This window comes from Ostrinia furnacalis, unplaced genomic scaffold (assembly GCF_004193835.3).
Source record: "Ostrinia furnacalis isolate ACB-3 unplaced genomic scaffold, ASM419383v2 OfSCF4915, whole genome shotgun sequence".
In the NCBI taxonomy this organism is placed as follows: Eukaryota; Metazoa; Arthropoda; class Insecta; order Lepidoptera; family Crambidae; genus Ostrinia; species Ostrinia furnacalis.
This window is the reverse complement of record NW_021135154.1, coordinates 2,566,721-2,587,482: the sequence shown is the minus strand read 5'-3', so window position 1 is coordinate 2,587,482 and position 20,762 is coordinate 2,566,721. Positions and strand designations below refer to the sequence as shown.

Below are 20,762 nucleotides of genomic sequence, written 5' to 3'. Positions count from 1 at the left end.
ATCATAATTATCATAACATATATTATTCTAGGACCTATCTCAAACCAGCAACAAAGAATTAAGTTCATTCACATTTCACTAGAAGTGTCACTTTTCCTGTTTATATGCTTTTCGATGAAACATAAAAATTATTACCATTTTATTACGGCCAGACGTGTCGCACGAACCAGAACAAAAGTATTGTCTTCCACCAACCCTTATTGTTATGGAGATAAAGGTAAATATGTCAAAACTATTTTTGTTCGCGACTGTACCGACATAAAACAACACGGGCCGCCATTCCTCCCATAAACGCACTTGGATTTGATGCTCGTAAAACTACAGACAGTAGTTTTGGTAAATATTTTAATATTTCATAGAGTGTTACTACGCCATCAACATAATAAACTCTCTTTAGTAGCTATATTTTGAAACAGTTATAAACATACAACTAACTCTAAAATTAAATGTTCATAGAATTATTATGTGCTAGCTGAATGACTGAACAATACTCACTATTTACCTGTCATACTACAGGTACGCAGCAACAGAAAACGCAGCGTGGAACGTCCACCTACATGGTGGACCGACGACCTGATAAAGGTAGCATCAGGAAGTTGAAGTCATTGGGGGAAACCTATGTTCAGCAGTGAACGTCCTGTGACTGAAATGATGATGATGATGATGAGTAGAGGTACAAACGGATACCTAAATACATAATATTTATTTTATTAAAGTGTGCACCACATATTGGCTCTACCTTTCAGATATATTTATTATATATTCGGTAACTTATTTCTCAGTAAAGTCTGACCAAAGACACTGGCGTATTGGCTTCAAGACTTTTTCATGCAAATTAAGCCAACAGTTTGGACACACTTTAACTCTACCATTGTAGTAGAGCACTCGATCTTCTGGTCAATTGTATTTCAACCATCTGTTCGACACAAACCTCATAAAGTACTCCCACATCATTTACCTACTTGCAATTCGTTACTTGACGTTCTAACGCTCCAAAGTCATAATCTCAATAGCAATCTCATAATATTGTGTATTTATAATATTGAAATAAAATCATGATAGATGAAAGGTTTTGAACCAGCATTTTAAAAAGTTTTTTTCTCGTAGTTATGGAGTAAGAACAATTTTATCTAACCTAGGCCTGCTGATAGCACGCTAACAATATTTTTTGTTTCGGCAGGTGGAGGTAGAGATGGCCATTCCCCTGTGGCGGAGGATTCCCGGTGAAGCTCGCTTCCACCTTGGCCTGATGATGATCAAGTAAGAGCTGTTTTATCATCAGATGAGATGTAGATCAAGAGTTTCTTTGTTTATGGTTAAAATCATAAAGGTACTTTCCAAATATATTAGGTTCATTGTTGAAAGTACGTAGATATGTCTTCATTTTCTGCCTCCTTCGCATGAAACATTTCCAGACATGAATGAATCCTTTTGTCTCATACACTCATCTCTTCAAACACGTGGTAAGAGGTAGACAATTTATTATATTAAAGTGTTGAAGCGTTAGGAATCTCTTAATGAATTGGCTCTCTGCCAACCCTGGATATTGTTATTTCATTGCGCTGTTTACTTGCCTCCAAATATTTTAATTAATATCTCACCGGTTAGTGTTCACTTTAAAATCTACACTAATATTATAAAGAGGAAAACTTTGTTTGTTTGTTTGGTTGTAATGAATAGGCTCAAAAACTACTGGACCGTTTTTAAAAATTCTTTCACCATTCGAAAACTACATTATCCACAAGTAACATAGGCTAAATTTTATTTTGGAAAAACATAGGGTTCAGGGATCCACACGCGCGAAGCCGCGGTCGGAAAGCTAGTATGTTATATTAAGATCATTATGACGTTGATCATGTATGTTAGCTAAGATAAACTGCACTAGATATAACGTGTGGGCATTCAAGTTTTTAAATGAGTAGAATATGGCGTCCGCCACTTTGTATGTGTAGAGTAAATTATTTATTAAATACTTCAAGTATGCCTTTTCTTCATTCATGGTTAGTACAATGAAATTCCAATTCTATCAGTTTAAATGAAATTCGTTTTATTCATCATTAAGGGAAGCCTATATTCAGCAGTGAACGGTCCTGTGGCTGAAATAATGATGATGTTGAAATCTTTGTGCTTACCATGAGTTTACGTTAGGTGTGCTCGCTAGCGACGGCGTAAAAAAATTACATTTAATTGTATGACATATTGTGCAGATTTTTGACGTACTCGCTAGCGAGCACACCTAACGTAAACTCATGGTAGGTACACTTATGTGACGTACTAACTCGTGAGTAAAATGTTAAAATCAAAGACATCATTTTCCAAGGTCCAATCTAAACTTGCCGAAAATTAAATGGTTTAGATGTGAAAACGTAAGTATCAGACAAACAGATTATACGTAAATTATGGAAATTTTAAAAACATGAATATTCAATAAGTTGTTATGACCTACTTCTGGGTTAAGTTGAATAGATATGAGTAACCGACCGCTGAATGTAAACAAGTTAGNTAAGTTGGTGATAGAATAAAACCACAAAAAGTATCAACATTGTGAAACGATTATTTATAAGGTGACTCATCCTAACTTCGTGACAGTGTGTAACTGTAAAACAATTCTGATTTTAATTAATTTACGAACAATGTAATCAATATTTCGTGACTTGGCTAACGAGGCAGTTCATTTACTAAAGTCCTTACCAATAAGGCACCACACCAAAGAAGACTTGTAACAAAATAGTTTCCCTTCCTAGACTCAGCAAAGGACAGTAGCGCTATTTAAAGTAAAAATAATTAGAAGACCACTCTGTACTTGCATAGAATTCCCCACAAAAGGTATCAGCGGTAATTTGAATCGAATGGGCCTTTGTTCCTTTCCAAAACCCTGATAAAGGAAATCTCATTTCGTACGAGAAAGGTAGCTATAAATGTGACCGATACGTAAGCAAGACAGGAATAAATTGGGCACACGATTTATAGCCAAATGCTCTTAAGGGTTAAGAGCTAGTAGAAAATAAGATTTTTCATTTTGTTCAAGCAGCAATATATTGTGTTGATTAATGCTGCAGTTCCTTCAAAGTTACGTTAGATGTGAAATTTGGTAATCAAAGCGATGTTACCGTACGATAAGTCTATAATCAGACATTGATTCATGTTTGGGTTGCTTGCGTAACCTAGTTTGTAGGCCACAGTACTTATGATTTATTTTGGTGCTGATAAAAAAACTTTCACATCAAAGGAGTCTTGTCTTGTAAGAAGTAAAAGTAATAATTGTACATTCGAATAGTCGAAATGATAAGTGATTTTTATGCGATGCATTACACAAATATCTGAAACCTATAGCTTTTACCTCTTTCAGTCTCAATTAATGAAGATAACTACATAGGATTTTTAAGTTTTCTGTGCTTACTTCATTTTTTTTTTCTTTATATTGAAGTTAACATGCGCTTTTGTCAACTTCACCACAAAACTTTTTCTACATTATCAGAGCTGTTAGCTACAAAAACTACGAAAGTGGATATTGGTTAAACAGCCTATTGAGTTAACGACATCACAAAGACCTATAAGCGCTGGTAACGACGTGCTTCGTTACATAGTCTAGCATAATTTACAACGGCGTTTATAATTTTAATACGACTATAGTTTCGCAAAAAAGAACACTGTAACAAAGAAATTGTGTCGGACATGATGTTAAAATGTTGTTAAAAAGAAAAAATGTAGTGATCTTCTAGACAAGTTAAATGCGTCCATGATTGAAGATGTTTTAAAGATGTAATTCTTGATAAAATTTATGCCACTCATTTCGAAAATGTATTATTCTTTATTGATTGATCGTTAACAGTCTCCGTGGTCTAGTTGTTGTGTCAGAGAGGTTAATTCTGGAAAGGTTGAGATATTGGATGCAAATTGAAAGTCACTTTGAGTGATTAATTTAGTTTGAGTAGGAACTTACGACATTGAGGTTTTACAATTTGATTGACCTGAAAAAAATATTATTCCTTGTTTCAGAAGGCATAATCTTAGTGGTTTAAGCTAGTTTAGTCTCCTATAGTGACGTAATAATGAGAGACACCTCACCTTTTGCTTTACCTCATTTGCTACAACTAAAAAAATAAAAGAGATTAAAAGAGGTACTATAGAGTTTGTCAATTATTAATTTATTAGAGATTGTTACAAAAAATTAGAACCAACTTTTTTATAAAAGAGTATTTTTCTAGGTAAAGAACTACGAGTATGTTGGCTGTCAGATCTATGTGAAGTAATCTTTGACCTAATAATACTTTGGGTTTAATAAAATATCTAAATATATTTTATAAATTTGCTATATTCAGGATTTTAGTTTACAACATACTTGAATCTGAAAATATTGTAAACGTTTTATACAAATGTTTTGTGAAATTACAGATTTCTATTATATGTAGTTAAAATTTGAAAAGTATTGCAGGGTCTTAATTATAATAATTACTAGCTTTCCGCCCGCGGCTTCGCCCGCGTGGAATTTTGTCTGTCACAGAAAAACATTATCGCGCGCGTCCCTGTTTCAAAAACCGGGATAAAAACTATCCTATGTTCTTTCCCGGGACTCAAACTATCTCTATGCCAAATTTCATCAAAATCGGTTGCGAGGTTTAAGCGGGAAAGCGTAACAGACAGACAGACAGACAGACAGACAGACAGAGTTACTTTCGCATTTATAATATTATTAGTTGGGATTTTTGGCACTGGCTCAAAGAAAGCTTCCTTAATAAATTAACTCGTGTAACTCCTAACTCTTATTTAAACGTCAAATATTTAACTTATTTTTACGTCATAAGTATCGAATAAGTAGATAAGAAACTTTCTTTAAGACAGGGATATTAAAACTAGGATTACATTAACTTCTAATACACAAATTTAATATAAATATCACAGTCAAAGATTATACAACTAATAATTCTAATAAACATATGGCAGTGAAATGCAGGACTAATATACCTACTTTTGTAGTCAAGGGGACAACCTTCATTGAGTTTCGCATTAGTATACAACTGTAAAAATACGGGGAAATGTTACACCAAATTGTAAACTAGTCCTATACAGGGTGACTAGAATATTAATAGGAATTAGTTACTAGTATCTATTCAAAGTTCAGTTCCTACAATACATACGTGATACAAGCTACAACTGCATTCTACAACGATTACCTGATTTTATTTAAATCTACATACATACATTAAAATTTTATTAACATCTCAAGTGTTTTGAACAAACCGGGATAAAAATCTGGAAACGCAAAATCTAACTTACATAGAATGAAAACAATATGTAATTGATTTATTGCTTCGCGAAGTTTAATGATAAAGTGTATATTAGAGTATTCATACAGCACTATCTTCTAGTTGTTCTTATTCTCTGGACTCTGCAAAAGAAAACATAGTGTTACACTCAAAAATTTAGATTCGTAAAAAATATTTTGATGAAAAAATCCAGTTCAATTTACCTCGTACGGCGGCGGTGGCAGTATATCACATAGATTTATTTGACAGCCCTGTTCGGACCTCGCCACGTTCGAGTGTCTGCCCGCTTGTATGGGTATTTTGAAACTGTTCTCCCTGCCGAGCCAGTGCCACTGAGGATAGTCGTACTCTAAATCATTCGTCGGGCACACTTTGCTTTTGTCCTGTCTACTCCTGGACCCAGATCTGTTCGTGTGGCACGACACACAATCGTCCTCCATAACATTTATCTCGTTATGCACAACCTCATGTCTAGGCTCTCTGTAATCCTTCGTCGACCTACTCGAAGTGCTATGACAACACGTCGAACATTCGCCATTCGAGTACTGAATGCTCCCGTTACACGATCTAACTATGCTATTGTTATGCGACCGCCTTTCTTGACAGCTCCTCATATCACCCAACTCGTTGTCCTGAGTGAAAATTGAAACGCATTGTTATTATAGAATCATTTGTGACTTGTAACTGACAACATACGTGTTGAGTTACGCAAATCGAATACGTAATCTAATCTAGTGTCAACAGTATAGTTCTCATAAAGCTTATCGGTGCATACCTTGAAATTGAGTTCGGTGTAAATAGCGTTGGAAGCGTAGGGCTCCGGTGGGCCGCGTCGCATCCTGTCGACGCTTGACGTGTCTAGTCCCTGAATGGAATTCTGTGGTAGACTGTACTCCGGCTCTACGCTGAGAATGCTGGTCGACTGTCCGCCTACGAAGTACAACACGATATTAGTCACAAGGAAATACAAATGATATTCGCGAGTGTTATTTGTTAAGTAAACATTGTAATAACGCTGTAAATTTAAAGATAACCTTTGTAGCGTACAATGTTCTTGTGTACACAGATGTGTGTATCATTCTAAGTAGGTGTACTGACCGTGTAAAAGGCTCTGGTGGCAGCTGCTCATGTTCAAACTTGGGTTGTTCGGAGCTGCGAAGACTGGTCGATCTCTTAACCATATCGTGTCCTTATTGAGTAAGCACTGTTGCGCCGTCACAATCGATTGACCTACAATTGAGTTCAATGTTTCAATTACTCCATTTCTATTAGTTCAATTTGAAATTGAAACGGATGGTTATGAATGTGACAGCCGCTTACCATTTGACTTCTTTCTCTGGGTGCCGTTGCGACGCTTGATGTAATAGACGCTGAAGACTCCGATGGCTATTACGGTGAATAATATGAGGCCAAGCGCGAGGAGCCACGTCTCTTGGAATATGTTGGATATGCTCGAGTCGTTTGGTGGTTCCGTCCTAAAAAATATATTGATTAAGATCCTTTGTTCTTTTAAAACTTAAAAAGGTCTGTTAAACATCAGATCTTTGGATGACTATTACATTAATCAAATTAGTAATAACATACGACTGCTACTTAAAATATTCAGCTAGGAATCTTGAACAATGCGCACGGGCTATTTTACTGAATACACAGTACCTACTCAAATAACAACAAACCACATCACACTCAACAAGTCTCATTTTACTAACACTGTCGCCACGTTATATCAGTACAAATTCACAAATGACCCGTGCCCATACACCGCACAATGCACTTGCTGCGCGATAATATTACACGTACAATACTCACTACGCTTAGTGCCTTTGTGATATGTTCAATGATCCATGTCAAAATTTGTATAGTCACTTTGTAGTGGCAGCGTAACAAACGATGTTACCTAAACGCACTTCTCGTAATGAGCCTATGGCTGTATTAAGGACCTAACAACATACTACAGTAGAGCTTCCAGCCTAAGTTTTCCTAATCTGACAGAAAACACTACAAAGCCCATTTTCTATTTTCTTTTTCCATTTTCCCAAAAACCACTTAGAGCCCTGCTCTGACAATATTATGAGGATATAAATACTCAAAGTTTTATATGTCAGCTTGTTGATATATATATATATAGCTGGCACTACGCCCCAAAAAAATGTTCTCTACCACAGACAGTAACGGCGTGCGCCCACGGGTACATGCCACGACGACAAAAAAGACACCCTCAACAACACGATAATGTTTTGCTTAATGTAATACTCACTGCACATAATGCCTCTGCGACTGTGTCGGCGACATGTGTATCTGCACAGGGACACTGAACGGGCCGTGTCCTCGCTTAGTCACCGCTGCAGCGCGGGCTGTGTACCTCCCACCAGCCCGCAAGGAGCTGGCTGCGGCCGCGCGGGTCCGAGGCCCGAGTGACATCTGACCGACCACTCTGCCGCCGCTGCTGCCGCTTACTCGAATTTCGATCTAAAGGTACAGGATATAAGGTTAGTGGTGATTATTGTCTTTAAGTTATGCTTATAACTTATTTGATTTAGCAACGCTCTTATAGATAAGTACTTATGTAGTTTCTTGGGATCAAAATGTACATGTCTTGGCTCAGTCTTCACATGTTGTATGACAAAAAGCTCTCTCATGTAGTCTAGCTTGATATAGATCTGGCCACTGAACGAAAGTTAGCAGGAAGAATCTAGTTTACAGCTGTTGGCCGATTGCCATCTCTGTGGGATATGACTATGACAACACTTTGACATTTGATCTATTTCGAGCAAATGGCGTGTAGATGACATCCTCTTCTTTACTCGCTCCTTTTATCTCAAAATTAATGAGTTATAAAATGAGTCTATCTGGCTCAATAACCACAAGAATCGTTTACCAACCCTTTCATGTCGGAATATAACTCAACACCGAAATTGGATAATTAATGTGCCAGTGTTAAACCAGCACTTCAGTTCCAAAACAGAATAACATGATTATTAAAATGGAGACACTCACTAAATACCCCGTGATTTCCCCGTTCCAAGTGTTCACAGGTGGCGGTTCCCATCGGATCCAGGCTGAAGTGGCGTTAATGACACCCGCAGTCACACTCTGGGGCGGCGCCGATGGTACTAAAATAAACATCAATGTAAATGCTATGTCATTTCAAAACTTAAAGCAGTGTTTAAGTAGGGGAAAAACAAAAGAAAGTTTTGAACTAAAATACCAAGTCAAGAACTAGGTACTTAAACAAATGGAATGATATTGTATGATAAGCTCAAACAGATAAGTTACTTACCATCTTCTTCCGTATAGCCAGACATCAAATTAGAAGGCTTCCCCAGTAACATTTTATAATATGGCATGACAAATATATCATACTGAGTGTACGCCATCAGTCCAGACAAAATGTAACTTGACGATCCACTGTTGTCCACGTTCGTCAAAGAACCGTTTGAACATAAGGTCGTTCCTGGATGAGAAGCATTTAGTAAAGCAAACTCCTCAGTTATAGCGGTTTGCCAATTTAGAGTCGTCCCATTATACCATATTTTGACGCCCTCTAGGTACTCGTTATAATCCGTCAAAACCTAAAACAAAGGAGCATTGTTATCGTCTTCAGTGTTGACAAGGGGAACAAGATCATAACAAGGCACTGCAATATACCTACATCCCAAACAACTTTCAGCGAAGTCGAAGACAATGCTTCCACCCTCCGCATAGCTAAAACATTTTGCTGCAGATATTTTCTCGCTTGAACAAGTTCATATTGCGTCATGTGCGCCTCCCGTTCGTACAAGATAGTTAAGTCCTGTCCCGAAGAGGGTTCCTTTAATTCATTATTCCCTTTCTTGAGCACAGTAAGATAAGCCTCCTGCATAATGCTTCCAGCTGCGTTGACCGCTGTGCAAATTACTCTACCGCTGTGCGCCGCCTTTGCCTCATCTAAATACAGCAAGCTAGAATTGCTTTTCATGCATTCGGGGAATAGCAGCGAGTCCTGATTCCCTTCTAGTATCCAGAATGTTGTTGGAGTCGGTAACCCTTTCGCTTCACAGGGTATCGACACCACATCGCCCTCCCATGCGGTCAAATTCGACGGTATCTGCGTGAAGTGCGGTAACGCTGAAACATATGGCCGTATTAAAATAGAGGCGGACATTATGAATGTAATAAAATCGACCAAAACAGCGACGAACTTACAGTAAACGGTGAGAGTGGCGCTCGTGATGCTGGAACCAGTTTGGCTATCAGCTCGACAGGAATAGATGCCCGCATCGGCCGCAGATACATGCTCCAATCGCAATAGTCCTCGAATTATTGTGGCGTGCGACGGCAACGGACTATCCTCTTTAACCCAAGTTATTTTTACATTCGTATCGTAACTCTAAAATAAAAGCAATCGAGATAACGACATGGTCTGCGCTCGTAAAACTATTTGCGTTTTGTAAAGGTGGGGTGAATTTACCTGGCAATTAAATTCTACGGTTTGTCCTACTAAAGCTGTGATGTTATTGGGTTTGACGACGAAATGTGGCCGTCGTAAAACAATTAGCCCGGCGGCTCTTGACTGTCGTTCGCCCGCTATGTTCGAGGCCACACATCGGAATAGGCCGCTGTCCGTCGGTAAGGTTTCTACAATTTTTAAGTTTCCTGTATCTGTTACTGTCACCCTGCAATTAAAATTAGATTAACAATAATGTTCTATACTTCAAAATTACAATGATTTGATGATTTCATACTCTGAAGGCTTATTCTTTACCTGCCATTCACTTCTACGTCATAAGGCTGTCCGTCCTTGAGCCAGTGCACTGAAGGTTCTGGCACACCTCGAGGAGGTGAACAAACCATCAGAGCTGGTTCTCCAGCCGCCACCACAACATCTGTAGGCTCTGCTCTGAAGTCATCACGGAGCACTAAAAACGTTTATCGATTATGATCTCTATCGAATATGCTAATACATACTAAAATGACATGCAAAACCTCAAAAGATCTACTTACTGGCAACATTCAAAGAAGCATTATGACTGACTGCTTCACCAGCCAAGTTCCTTGCTACACACCAATACACTCCTTCGTCGCTTTCTTTCTTGCCTCGATTCACCCTAAAGAAACAAAATTATATTCTACACAAAATTCAATATTTAACCACACACTATCCTTTAGGCTAATTCTTATAGGAACAGAAATACATGAAACAGTACGCGAATATCATCTATCAGTGCGACAACGCAATAAACCGGGCGCGGCACTCTTCCATTGTAAAATACTGTTTTACATTATTAGTCGTAACTAGGGCATGAATATCGGAATCTCGGAATCTCGTAATATCGGAATCTCGGACTGCGAGATCCGATATTTCAATTCCGATATTGAGCGACCCAATATCGTAATATCGGAATCAGATAAAAGTTTTAATTGAGATTTTAAACAAAGCGTTTAAACTCGCCACAACCTGCCACAAAGCCCAAAGTACATGATTGGCAAAGACCAATGATTTTCTCATGTCTCTCACCATCACTTTTTGTTCCACTGCAAATATTTTAATATCTTTACTATTTATGGTTAATTTAACTTGTTCTAAATCAATTTTAGCATTTGCCATAGGTACTTGGTCAACAAAGAACGACATCTCAACTCCCTTTCAAACATTAATTTTACTGGACTATGGACCGTCAGTTCTGCGTACTATGTGCCCTGCCCATTGCCACTTCAGCTTGCTAATCCGTCGGGCTATGTCAGCGACCTTAGTTAGTTTACGGAGCTCCTCATTTTTGATTAGATCTCGTAAAGAAACTCCAAGCTTATCCCTCTCCATAGCACGTTGTGCCCTATATTCAAAGGCCACGTTTTCGAGCCGTATATCATCACTGGTAACACACACTAATTGAAGACTTTCGTCTTCGTATTCGACGATTTACCTCTTTCTTGAAATTGCATCTAACTACCTAGCTGATCGATTGTCCGAGATAGACATATACTTACTTGTCAACAATCTCGAGAATCGAGCTCCTAACCGAAACTGGGTAAGGAGCAACATGGACATTCGACATAAGCTTCGTTTTTTCCATATTCATCCGAAGGCCTACCTGTTGGGAAACTTGATTAAGGTCTTCGAGCATTGTGATAAGGTCTTCCAACGGTTCTGCCTTAGTACGCAAAACAGACGGAAGATGAGGCAGCAAGATTCTGAAGTGGAGGCCACGTACCGGAAAGCGCAGCGTAGGACTCGTAACCACAAGGTGGACCGACGACCTCATAAAGGTAGCAGGAAGGCGCTGGATGGATCATTATCGGAGCCTGTGTTCAGCAGTGGACGTCCTATGGCTGACATGATGATGATGATGGCCCGTGGTTTTGTGAATTGTACATCGATTATAATCAAAAAGGAACAAATTACAAGCATATTCAAGTTTTTTACCACTCTCTACAATTTTTGTAGCACGTGATTTGAATGACTCTAAAATTCGTTCCGCCAACATAAAACAGGGTAATATAATGAAGGAGTAAAAGTTTGTTTGATATCTGTGATTTTACAAAAACACTTTAATTATTTGCTAGTCCATATAGGCTCATATCAGTAACCATTCATTATCAGGTGATCCGTCTGCTCGTTTGCCTCTTGTCACATAAAAAACCAAACGAAATGGATACCCATAACGTAAAAATGGTTTTAAAACTTCAATTTTATGAAGTGCTGTTTTGTACCAAATTAAAGATTTTGATTACAATCATTATTTTATTGTAAACAATCCAGAATTCTTACGAATATAACCAAATATTAATTTTATAGCACATGAACTCAATTCCGATATTAATATCGGAATTCCGATATTGATATCTAATATCGGAATTCAATATCGGAATTGAAAACCTTCCGATATTACATGCCCTAGTCGTAACTTCACATCAGCCTGAAAAACATACTAATATGTAATAACTAATCAAAATCTAACCTTAGAAACAGCAATCCATCCTCCAACAGGACCCTATGTCCGTCTTCAGCTGGTGGCAGTACCAGCCCATCCTTGTACCAATGTACCACTGGCTTGGGCCGGCCTTCCACCACGCACCGCAGCGTCGCAGGTTCGCTTCTGCCCGACACCGTGTTGGACGGGTGTTCTTTGATGCGGGGTGCTCGGTTTTGTGCTATGAGAAAGAGAGGTGGTCAACAAAATGTATGGTTAACAAGTTAATTACCTAACAAAAAGTATAACGCGATGATCAGAGTTCTGTAAAACTATACTAATACAGCTCTAAGTCTCTACGAGTTTACTTATCGCTATTATGGTGGTGAATAACAGAATATTTTATTCCAAAATAACTGTCCAGATTACACGTAGGTAGGACCTATATCGTTTGATGTAAGAACATAACTATGGAAAATAAATTCTCATTTCAATTTCAAAAAATGTAGCTTAGCGAAACTTATCACTTGAATAGAAATGAGTCGTGTCAACAGCTAAATAGCTACGATCCTAATATGAAAAAACTTGTAGTCAATCCTTTTTTACTGAGTGCGACTTCTTTAAGGGAGGGTTGCTTGCACCATCTTACTTTAACTTTGACATACTTTCAAAAATCTGTCAAACTCCATACAAAAAACACCGGTTATCGTTAAAGTTACGGTCAAAGTTAATTGGTGTAACTCAGCCTAAAACTTCTGAATTAACCATATACTTATTGGTTACCATGAAAAAGTAATTTTATTTATGCTAGCCATATTTCATTACAATCCTTGTACCTTAAATGTTTATTCAAAGGTGAATATACAAATTTGACAAACTTGTGAATTAGCCTAACCACATTACAAAGCCGATTCAAATGTCTGGTAGTCTCCTTTTTCGGTGTCTAGTTTGCTTTAAGAAATACGTATATGACGCCGCTGTGAATCACAATGGAGAACGCAATGCATATTCCCATCTTGTTTATTTATTTTTCCCACGAAATGCTTTACCCTAAAAACGTCAAAATGTCCAACGAAAAACGTAACAACTGCTTTTAAATATTTTGCTATTCTAACCAACGTCTAAATAAACATGCAGCATAGATTTAAGCCGGATAATAACTATTTTAGCGTCAATCAGCCATTGTTAAAATTCACGCTTGTCTGTAATCGTTAAGCAAAGCTTTTGTCATTTAGGTTTTGCTCGAAAGTTCTTTTTGGATTTTCTATTGTGTGCTTCGTTGACGCACTGTATAATGCAAAAAAAAATATTTTTCGGTCGCATAACCGTTTCTGACTCGCATTTGAATAAATAAGATTAGCAACTTTTATGTGGAAAAATGATAACAACATTTTATTTGCTGACAATAATTGATGTGTGATTTTAAATTGCGGATATGATTTATGTGGCATTTCAAAAAGATTTTTAAGGATGAAATGTGGTTTCACCACACACCAAAGCTGTATTTTGTTACGTAGTAAACATAATTAATACCTAAGCTTTCAACGTACGCCATTTATTTTGTAAACCAATCGTTGGATTGATGTCTGTTTTCAATTCAAGACAACCTTTTAAAAACATTACAAAATATTGAAGTTTCTCGCATCATTTTTACTAGGGTTCCTTACTTTTTCTAAGCTAAATCTTTCTCAGAGACAACATTAATAAAACTGTACACCTATCTATAATGACCAGTCATTCAACCATCTCTGGTTCAAAACTGACCATCTTCCATTAACTTTCACGCCTACATAAATGATTAAACGCGGTGCATATAATAAGGCATTTAATAATCGGAAAAGAAATCTATGCATCTCTCAATGTACTCGTAGCATTTGTCCGTGCCGCGAGATGATCATCCAGATAAGACGACACACGGGGTATTGTAATAATTCCCATTTATTAGAGTTCCCTGTGAAATATTGAAACGTCATTCTGAGATATACTTTGAATTTTAATTTGATTCAGTAATAAATCATTTTCCATTGATAAATGGTTGGCCAAATGGTATTTTGAAGATTTTTATTGGCCTACTTTTCACGTTTAATTAGCAATTTATTACTAATTGTAGTTATTAATAGTAGAACATACTTATTTTCTTAGATTAATACGAAATTATCTAGCAAAAAAAAAACACATTCATTGGTAAATCGTTTAGAAAAATAAAATGCTCTATCTGTGGAAGAGCTTTCAATTAAATGATATCGCTGGAAGGAGCAGTGGCTATTATACAAAACTGGGGAAAATATCCTATCATTGTGACGTGATAATTGAAACATAATAATATCTTTTTATCATTTAAAAAACTTAACTAGTTTAAGGCCTGATTTTTCAATTGCTGAACAACTTTTAACTGAAGAATAAGTTTGGCATATTGACAGTTTCAATATGGGAAATATGTCAAAATGACAAGCTTATTCTTCAGTTAAAAGTTATCTGACAACTGAAAAATCGGCTCTTAATACACTTATGTTTACTAATAATAATAATGATCTAATGAAATGTCAAAAAAACATATTTTTAGTCTGGTCTTAACAGACATGTTGTCAAAAAGGACAGTCAACATTTCATCAGACTGTGTAGCTTGTAGTGATGTCATCTGTATAAGCTTTAGCTTACTTCTTGCCAGCTTAGGCTAGTTTATCGTTATTGCATTAAGTATGAAATGCAATAAACAGCAAGCCACTGCAACTTGCATAGCAATTAACTGACGGACATAGTGAATCATGTCCGACAGACTGTCCTAATTATTTCATGTTTATGTTGATTATTAAAATATTAATAGCTAATGCAATATGTCAACTAAACTCGTTTCAAAATTTTAATTAAGTTTAACAAATGACTTACTAATTTCAAACCTCTGAAAATACTTGTCAATAAATATTCATCAAATGGAATAAGTACCATGTTTACTGTGCCAAAGCTTGTTTTAGACAGAGCTTTTTGTAAATTGTAACCGTAATGTTTTTTTTTTAATCTTCTTCGTCATAAAATCCTTAAAAATAGACACTTTTTTTCCTTCTCTTCGTTCTACGTTTTCGACGATTCTACGATCTCGTTAATTGTTAACAAGTGAAAGAAAAACATTATTTTTCGAAATCGTCTTCACATGAGGCGAGTACACCCCAGACTCTTCTATCTAAGTAGGACAAGTAGGTAAGTAGCTGTTTACTATAATTTCATCTGCGCGTCAATAACTTTCTCCTGATAATATCAAACTCAATTTGTTTCTCATTCACACGTCAGTTTATCTATAATTTGACACATATTTATCTTTTAATAACCGATACGGAACCCTTGCCCACTCGTGGCTGTCATTTTTTTTTTTTTCATTTCCCAAGCACGGTAGTTGTCCTTTATTAATACATGTCTCTGTCACCGATAACCCGTACAATGCTATCGGACATGTATTTTTGTTGCGTAGGCGCATGGGTGGAGTAAATAAATTGATTCTGTTCGCTTGATTTATACAAAAAGTGCATTATTGCCGGTAACGGCGTTTTTGTTCGCCCATTATGGGTTTGGTTAATGATTTATGGTAGCCGCAGCCTTTGTTTAAGTAAAGGTAATATAGGGACCGGAACTATTCCCACGTCTCGATCCCATCACTGAAAACCCAACCCAACAGTAAAGGTTGGGTAAACCCATAGAATAAATAGTAAATGTTTTGAACCCACAATAAGAAAGGTAAAATAATTTAGCATGAATTTCAAGTACCTAAATACTTATACTCGTGTAATGTATAGTAATAATATGCAATAATTTCGGCTCTCTCTATCTTATACCATCTCAAGATGAGTAACTGAAATGGATAGAGCTAAGATTTTGATGGAAAGTAGATCTTAACCAAACTTACTAATGCCATTTCCGTACTCGTATATTCAGATCTATCCATAATCGCGCAAGTGATATCAGCATTAATGATAACGACAAAGCCCCATAGGTTCCTAGGAGGGGCATACTCTATGTAATTGATCTAATTACTCTCTATCGTATTGGGCAATCATAATCATTATGCCAGACATGCCAGATCCCAATACTCATGGAGATGACTTGATTGCAATCGTGCATTATATAAATTGAAGTAAGTATTTAATACCGTAATTGAATACGGGGCCGAACGACGTCAAAGCTCATTTCGGTGGTCATGTTGTTGGACTTTGCTATGCTAAACGGTTACTATGTCTAAGCTAAACGGTTACTTAGTCGTTTTTACAAATGAAAATTACTAGTTTTTTGTAATGTACGAAATATTATTTCAAGAACCNAAGTACCCAGATACGCTTATTAGAGAACTTGAATTTTTTATTCAATTTCTATACTTTTAGTGTTTCTGTAATATTTCTCTATAATGTACTTTTTTTAAGCAAAACCTAAACCGACCAAGAGGTTTTATTATAAATGCTAATAAAAAGAAAATTATTATGCTTCCCTGATAATAAAAAAATATATCTAAATGTTATTCTAAAGACTATTGAAAGCTCTACCTAAAATGTTTCTGAAAGCTTTCTCTTTAATCGAATTCTCTCGATACTGACATGAAGCTGAAATCTGAGCTTAAGAAAACTACCAACAAATAATCCAGACGGTTTGTAAGTAAATAAAATCAATAGATAACTATTTATTTCAATACAGAGAAAATTCTAAAAAATTTGAAAATTNCAAGAACCGAAGCAAATGAGAGCTCTAAATAAACGTTTTTTGGCTAATCTAATTGGTCCTCTTCTCTGCTAATTGCCGTGCCCTACAGGGCCCATAATGTTCTAATTTCAAGTGTACATAATGAATGAAATTAAAGATTGAGTATTGTATTGAAAGTGACGTAAAACAAGTTATTTTAATCCAAACATAACGAGAATATCCTTTTATTTCAACAACGATTTGTTCTTCAGCAAGTATTCCAAGTACGTACGTTTTATAAGTCTCGCGGTTAAACCTCAATAAAACTCTAGTTTCTAATAAACTGAATTCTTAGCAATCGTAGTTTTAAAATAACGCTCTACGGTACATTTTGTATTCAGTACATGTAGTACGTACAGTCGAGCAGTAAAATTTTAATTTACGATAGGATACTAAACAAACATTTAAATTCCTCAAGCCTACATACATAGGCGTAGTAACAGTGTTTCCAAACACAATTTATTGCAGCTTCTGTTCCGTTGTCCATTAACTTCAATTAACCGACTTGGAAAAAAAGGTTTCGTTGTTTTAGACAATAGTCGGCACCACGGAAACACATTTTGTTAATTGGTACGGGTGTACTTTAATTACACGATACGGTGGATCTAATAAAAAAACTATCTTTTAATAGACCGTTTAAAAGTTATTTTTGAAGATACGCTTATTAGAGAACTTGAATTTTTTATTATATTTCTATAGTTTTAGTATTTCTGTTCTCTGTACTTTTTAAAAAAATACCTAAACTGACCGAAGAGGTTTTTAATTATAAATGCTAATAAAAACAAAATAATTATGCTTCCCTGATAATAACAAATGACATCTAAATATTATTCTAATGCCTATTGAAAGCTCTACCTAAAATGTTTCTGAAAGCTTTCTCTTTAATCGAATCCTCTCGATACCGAAATGAAGCTGAAGCTGAAATCTGATCTTAAGCTTTTTACTTAAATAACTACAAAAAAAACTACCAACTAATAATCCCCACGGTTAAGTAAATAAAATCAATAGATAACTATTTATTTCAATACAGAGAAAATTGCAAAAAATTGGAAAAATNTGAAAATTATTGTCCATAAATTGCTGCGAAATTTAAAAAACAAACAATTTACCATTAGTCCCGTTCAGTCCAATAAGGAGCAAATGCACAAGCACCAGACACACAAATTGGTTCTTCCCATTCGCGGTGTTATCACACTCATTAACACCAACATCCACCATACTGCCACCGAATTGAGCACAATTTCCACTGTATCGACAATTCACATGGTTAACAACTTTTTGTTCAATCACTGGCCAGCACGCTAACTTTTTATCACTCACTGACAAGTCATTTAAATGTTTGAATTTCGAATGTCACTCGAATTTCGAAGTTCGGAAAAGTTCGGGACGCGTACGCGGCATCGTTCGGGTGGCGCCGTCACCCGTCACGCGACCAACCGGTTCCGAGTCTTACGCCGTACTATCGCGCCCTCCCTGTTCTGTGTTTACTCTCGCCCAAATGGGGGGCTACAGGCGCCTTAGTCTCTTCGATGTTGTAAACAGATGTACCAAATGTGAGATATGGAGATGTTTGTGAGAGCTTTTTTCAGGCGGCCTGTTAATGACCTTATTAAGTTATTCTGTTGCGCTTCGGTGTGTTATCGGTGTGCAGATAGATCGCTTCAATTTATTTATGGATTTTTAAAACAACTCCCATAGTTACCATCAGTAAAAAAATACACGATACTGTTAAAATAGAAACAAATATTATGATACTTTTTATATCACCTTTAAGCGTCAAAAGTTCTCTAAGTAATATCGAAAAATAACACAAAGAAATAAACCCAGCCCAGATCCTGTTCCATTTCCAAACCAAGTAATCCACTCTAAAACTCCGGAAAGGCCTTTAAAACTTTTTGTGCGCATTAAAAAGTGCCTACGCTATTAATCCTTACAAAACAACGCGATAACTATTGCGCTACACACGTGGGGCACCCAACCCGTGATCAATAATAAGTTTTTGTCCAACCCCCTAAAATCTGAAAGGAGCAAAAAGGAAAGGAAACAAAATACGGCTTATTTCATCCGACGCATTTGTCGAGTTAGCGCGCGCGCACCGGGCGGCCTCACAAAAGCGGAGATAAAAAAACCGGTAAAGTTAAACATGAATTTTTAACTGACAGTGATCCGTACCACCGTGAAATTGTGACGTCGAACATTTTCAAGGATTGGTATAGATGTCATTTTTATCACTACATTAAGTAAAACTACATACTTATTTCAAAACAATCTAGAGCTAAGAAAATGGGGCGTTTAGAAACGATGTAGTTTAATGTTATCAACTTGTTTTATGATAAGTAGGTAATTATTTATTTTCTATTAAGTGGTTGTGTGAAATTAGAATTAGCATTTAATGAGGTCATTTATGGCAAAAAAATAGAACTAACAAACTCTAAAGTCAACGCAAATTAACTTACAACATTATTGCTTTGTGAATGTCAAAAAAACGTCTTTTATTTATTTCCTTTATTTTTAGAGCACAAACAAAATAAACGTTCGGTTTTTAAATTCAAAAAAGGAATTCTAAAACGTTCTAATTTCAAACCGGTCGCCCCATCGCACGCGCTCCTGCGCATCCCTTCGCCCATTATTGCCCCGGAGAGGTCATTCACAGTTCGCACAATACCTTGCACACACGCGCACTAATAGTAGATCGACCCCTTTTTCAAAAAGTTTTTAGCCGTTTGATGTTTGCAGCACTTACAGCCCCTCTACAACTAAATATCGAACCCGAAGTTATTGGAAATACAAGTCGTAGTTGCTCTACTCAAATCAACTACGTAATATTTACTTAGAAATTTCGGAATCTGTTCCAATTGTATTCCTATTTCATATCTATAAAAATAATGTCACCTGTTACCTAATTGTATTAGATATTGTGACCGCGTCATTTAATTAACCCATGACTCACTAGTGTTACCTACTACGAGTACTTTAATCATAGCCTAATATGGGTACATTCTCATTACTAGGCTAAGATGTCATTTCAAAATCGCAAATGATACTAAAACTTTGATAAGGACATCCTTGCAACATTAATTTGCTCATAAATATTAATAAAACCCGAACAGTTATCTAAATTAATCTGCCCCGAGATTTAAATTAACTGTGCACACCGCGAAATTACGCAATGAACCAAAAATGTTGTTTAGACAGAATTGAAACACACAGATCTGTATTATTGAATAACATCACAAACACGAGAAAATTATCGCTCGTAGAATTTACATTCCGAAAGGAAATCGACTGCCGCGGCGGAGATTAAAAGATAATTGCGTCATATCGTGTTTATTCTGATAATAAAGGCAACAAAATGGAACCCCATCCCAACCTTGTCTCTTTAATTAAACGTATCAGTTAATTGTCGGACGGGTCCAATCGCATTTTACTGTCAATATGGGCATTAAGGAATTTTACGTCGTATCGATATGCAAATTGCTTGATTCGTCGCAGTCGATGAGTATAACAGTACCCATTCGAATAACGACATTGTTACATTTTGTGTAAGCCAAATGTTAAGCTTGAATTTAGTGTTTGTAATCCCGCTTTTAAAAACAAAGTTGCACAGACTGAGTCTAGAATGAGCTCTACGGAATCCTACTGAAATCGGTGCACGAAGTCTTTGTATTTTATTTCGAAATAGCATGAACTAAATTCAGTGTATTTGTAATCTGCGGAAAAACAGGAGCCATACGGATGTCGCCTACGTCCTACGTGCCCGTAATCCTAAGCAGGGATGAGCTGAACTCTCCAGTGTTAGTTGACCTCTCCATTTATACCAAAATTAACTTTGGGTCATTTTGCTCCAAGGCTTAGGAGTTCTTACTTCATTGGTATACATGTGTAT

At 36.5% G+C, this 20,762-nt stretch overlaps 1 protein-coding gene across 2 annotated transcripts; it reads right to left on the bottom strand.

Annotated features, from left to right (window-relative positions):
• Positions 1-5,321: 5,321 nt before the first annotated feature.
• LOC114360228 (roundabout homolog 1) lies at positions 5,322-18,352 on the bottom strand. 2 transcript variants are annotated; one of them, XM_028314844.1, is made up of 15 exons: positions 17,986-18,348; positions 12,206-12,398; positions 10,251-10,354; positions 10,012-10,165; positions 9,718-9,922; positions 9,453-9,636; positions 8,920-9,374; positions 8,548-8,839; positions 8,265-8,380; positions 7,525-7,736; positions 6,588-6,742; positions 6,366-6,497; positions 6,043-6,197; positions 5,471-5,899; positions 5,322-5,389 (listed from the first exon to the last, which is right to left on the bottom strand). In XM_028314844.1, exons 1-15 carry the CDS (start codon positions 18,092-18,094, stop codon positions 5,366-5,368), a joined length of 2,919 nt encoding a protein of 972 aa, XP_028170645.1. In that variant the 5' UTR covers positions 18,095-18,348; the 3' UTR covers positions 5,322-5,365. The 2 variants fall into 2 exon arrangements, with proteins under 2 accessions (XP_028170645.1, XP_028170643.1); XM_028314842.1 differs by having other exon boundaries at positions 8,920-9,636; positions 17,986-18,352.
• Positions 18,353-20,762: the final 2,410 nt, after the last annotated feature.

What these genes read in the sequence shown, in the direction of transcription:
- LOC114360228 (XM_028314842.1), bottom strand. Translation starts at nt 18,094, where the DNA reads ATGGTGGATGTTGGTGTTAATGAGTGTGATAACACCGCGAATGGGAAG. An exon ending in GATGGATTGCTGTTTCTAAG is followed by an intron (nt 10,355 to 12,205) that starts GTTAGATTTTGA and finishes TTGTTTCTTTAG; the next exon opens with GGTGAATCGAGGCAAGAAAG. An exon ending in ACACCGAACTCAATTTCAAG is followed by an intron (nt 5,900 to 6,042) that starts GTATGCACCGAT and finishes ATTTTCACTCAG; the next exon opens with GACAACGAGTTGGGTGATAT.